Here is a 4,370-nt window from a genome sequence, read left to right as displayed (position 1 = left end):
AGTTTTTCCCCGCTAGACTTCATTTACATATTCAAAGTAAGATATGCATTTAGGGCACGCTAAACCAGTTTACAATAGGAAAAATACGTTTTCAAATGTAAGGAAATGCTATAGCAATTTACCCAAATGTGATTAGATGACTCAAAATATTTACTGTGAATTCAATTTTGAGAATTATGGAATTTCCAGGGCTGTCTTTCCTTTAGTAAGGATAACACTTCGCGACAAATAATTTTGCTTTTCTGAAGTTAGCCATTTGTAGCCTCACAGTAATGTTTTGTTCTCAATTTTTTGAATAGGTATTGCAAAGGCTATAGTGGCTAACTTCGGGCACACAAAGACTGCAATGTATGGTCGAAGTCAACTTGGGACATGCAAAGTATTTTTTTGCGAATGGCTATTTTTTAACTCTAATTTAAATTATTCTTTTATTCATTCATATTTTACTGAATTCTTTTTTATTCATATTTAAAAAAACCTTTAGATTCAGAGGTTAATTCTTTTACGAGAACAAAAATGAATTAATAGTTAATTGGTAAATTACTAGGTATTTATTTTATGCAAAATCATGCTGATGAAGATGATTCGTCAATTTTTACATACCCAAAGATTTATGAAGGATGATTATTTTATATTTTTTTTATTGTTTATACACGTGAGAATCACAATTTCTTGGAAACTTATGATTTCAGCTACACTACTTGTTACGAACGGACTCGCGGTCCTAGGGTACTTTTTCCTTGTGTCTGATGAAAAGTAGTCTACATACCTACCCAATTTCTGAGATTTTAGACTATCTATTTGTGTACCAAATTATATTGAACAGTTCAGTAGTTTTGGCGTGAAAGCCAGACAGAGTAATTTTCGCATTACCAAGAATTTGTTGTTAAACGTAATGTTAATTAACTGGTCAGAGTACTAGGCTAGCATAGATTTATGGAGCCCTACGTCAACGAGAATGTCAGCGTTTGTGAATCGTACGAGGTACCAGTCACATGTTTAGTGTTCTGAAGTCAGCAAAGGAACTAAGAAGAAGCATATAGGTGATCTTATATAGATAGTAAAATCCCATATTGGAGATATCCATTTACTATGGCTCACCCGATTTCGCAAGATAAAACATTGTTACTAATTCTTGGCTCAAACTCTACAACAATGCAAATATCAAGTCATCTTTACATGGTAGCGATTATATTAATTACGCAACTATCATCATTGGCATGATGCTAGTTTTAATTATACATATTAACTGCTAAACAATGCACACGTGAAGTATTGTTAGGGATGTCATAAGATTACTATGTGTGTCTCGATAAATAATCATCTACTTACTTTTTTTTTTTGGGAAAATACGTTCTGGTCAGCTTCCAGTCTCGCAGCGAAGTACAGGTGTTTTACATGGAGCGACAGTTAAGCACTGTCCTCCTCAACCCAGTTACCTGGAAACCGAGTCTCCTCGGTAAGACTGGTTGTCAGACTTAGTGGCTTCTGACTTCCAATGACAGCAGGGAACAATTTATTGAGCCTTTCAAAACTCGGGTGAACTCGTCATGGCAAGTTGGTCATGGCAAGATGGCATCCAGAGATAGGCAGCGCCAAGCGTTGCTTAACTCGCAAGCGTGACAGATAAACAAAAACAAAACTGCATCTCAATCTTGGCAGCCCTAATTTAGATAATCGTCTTGCATTCTCATCTGGTCTAACAATGCAATGCAATTTGAAGTTGGCTTATCTTTCTCTTAACCACTCACAATGTATTTGAATAACTTCACAAGGATTCTGTAAACCAAAGAAATATAGCAAAATTTAATTTCTCCTCATAATAAGAGTTCCCGTACACTGATAACCAAAACACTGCAAAATAATTGATTAACCATTTTGGTCGGCCGAAAGTTTGCTTGGGCTTAGGTACATTAGTATGACTATGAAGATGAATATTCAAGAAGGCTTGTTACAAAGTTCACGTATTTAGCTGGTATCAGACCGACCAAAAACTATGATTGGAATCATAACTTACCAACCATCGGGACAACTGTCGGCCCACTGTTCAGTTTGCAGTGCGCGGGTACTCTAGTACGTAACCTATGACCTATATACTTATATACGCAACAAAACTGACCTATATATCAGTTTTCTTGCAAAAAAACCAATTGCACTTTATAAAGGATACAAAATAAAACACCAATCCATTGCAATCTATTTACTTGAGTAACTACGCAATCTAAACACTACACTACGCACTACTGAAATCTCGGCGTTCGGCTTTCGGCCTAAGCTTGAGACAATCTCGCCAACTCGCTGGCGTGACGACGACGGAACTCGGCGATCGCATTCATAGCGCTCTGGTGAGCACGGTACCCCAGCTCTCCAGGAAGGACGCTAGCCACGGCAAGTTGAGCATCCCTGACGGTCACAAACTTCTTCTTGCGACGTGTCACGCCATTGGCTGTCTTCCCAATCATTTTCATGAATATCTTCATGATGATCAGCGCAACCTCTGCACTCAATACCGTCCTCTTCCGAATAACGTTACGAAAGATCAAATTCATGAACGTGGACAATTTGTTGCACTTCTTAAATTTTTTCGTTTTCGCTATCGGATTATCCCCCGGTTTCTTAATAGATTTCACTCGTTTCTTCGGCTCTTTAGCAGGCGCCATGATTACCGATGAGTAAAAGCTTTTCACGACCGGTTTATGGAAATTAATCACAACAAGATGTATTTTCGCCGTATCACTTATTGCACACCCCGTACAAATGACAGTTTGGCGCATGCGTGATAAATCCCCCTTCCCTTTCTCGTGTATAACTCTTTCCCGTTTATGTGTCACGTTCCATGACCAAACATTGAGATTTTATTGACCAATAACATTAAGTGATATAAACAATATCATAATTATTAGTGTAGATTGATAAAACATGATTGGGTGATAATTTGTTTGCTTGATTTACGAAATACGTGTAAATGTGAGAACAATGAATTAGATGAAGAGGATTTGACACTTGTTGAATGTCTTGAAAGCCTTCTTGTTGAATGCCGAACAGCGCCGAAGGTACCAGGCGCACATAATAGGGAAAGTAGTTAGCTCGTGCTGACTAGATTAGCATAACCAAGGGGCAGTAAGCAATACAGGCCTTTTAGTCTAAAATTGATTAGTTACTCTTTTAGTTTCTGTTGACCTAGTCTTGTGTACACTTTTTTTTTTCAAGAAATTAAAAACATTATGTTATGACTTATGGGAAGAACAAATGCATCAAAACACCAGTTTTTCAACAAATAGTTAATTTTGCCCTCATTAACTTGCCTTAACACCCAAGATGATATGCCAACATTACGTAACTAACTTCGCAGTAATAATTGTATGTAAAGGTAGATGAGACTTAACCGCAGTTATCCTACAAGAAGGCATCAATTACAGAACTATTGTCATACGACTATCGCGTGCGTAATCTTGGCTGTCACTCGGATTTGATACGGCGATTAATAAGCATGGTTGCATGTCTTATGATGTCCTGTTACATAAAGTCGTTCTTGGTATCTGTTTATGAAGGATGGTTAATTAAATCGTGATATGATAGCATAATTAAAAGTCTGTCGTAATACTGCGAATGTAATTTTGTAAAAAGACTGATGTTTATGAAGCTTTAGTCTTAATGTTTACTTCATCATCATTTATTTATTTATTTATTTATTTATTTAATATTTCTGCACATTTTGTACAAGGGCGGACTTAACGCCTTAGGCGTTTTCTACCAGTCTACCTTTGGGTGGTGGAGAAATAGCAGTGGTAGGTGCAAAGATTATATGTTATGACATTTAGTGTAAAAAAAAAATAAAAATAAATACTAATATATATTATACATAAACATACTATACATACATACATACTTAATACATACATATTACAATTGCCAAGAGAGACAAAATAAATTAAAAAAATAATAATCTACGGTAGCGACTCTGCCAATTTCCTGTGGATGTGGTCGCGTAATTTCTTTTTGAATGTATAACGACTGTTAACCATCCTGATCTCAAGAGGTAACTCATTCCAGAGAAGAATAGATTTCACAAAGAAGGAAGAATGAACAATATCTGAACGGTGAGCAGGGCAATGAAGAAGACGATTATTAGAGGAGCGGAGATTTTTGTTGTGCTGTGAACACACATACTGAAAGTGGGAGGTTAAGTATGAAGGTGAAGACGGGGTGTATAGTATAGAAAAAAGAGTAGTTAATGCCCTCATCACACGTCGTTGTCTTATCGGTAGCCATTTAAGTTGCGCCCGATAGGCTGACACATGATCGTACTTGCGGAGATTAAAAACGAATCGAATGCAATTGTTGAGAAGCCGGTCAAGTTTATTGAGCAG

At 36.8% G+C, this 4,370-nt stretch overlaps 1 protein-coding gene across 1 annotated transcript; it reads right to left on the bottom strand.

Annotated features, from left to right (window-relative positions):
* Window positions 1-2,270: 2,270 nt before the first annotated feature.
* Window positions 2,271-2,660, bottom strand: LOC135118466 (uncharacterized). Its single transcript, XM_064040604.1, has one exon. It carries the CDS (start codon window positions 2,658-2,660, stop codon window positions 2,271-2,273), a length of 390 nt encoding a protein of 129 aa, XP_063896674.1.
* Window positions 2,661-4,370: the final 1,710 nt, after the last annotated feature.

The sequence above is a fragment of the Helicoverpa armigera genome, chromosome 22, assembly GCF_030705265.1.
Source record: "Helicoverpa armigera isolate CAAS_96S chromosome 22, ASM3070526v1, whole genome shotgun sequence".
Lineage (NCBI taxonomy): Eukaryota > Metazoa > Arthropoda > Insecta > Lepidoptera > Noctuidae > Helicoverpa > Helicoverpa armigera.
The sequence above is the reverse complement of the archived record's forward strand: the minus strand, read 5'-3'. Positions and strand labels throughout refer to the sequence as shown.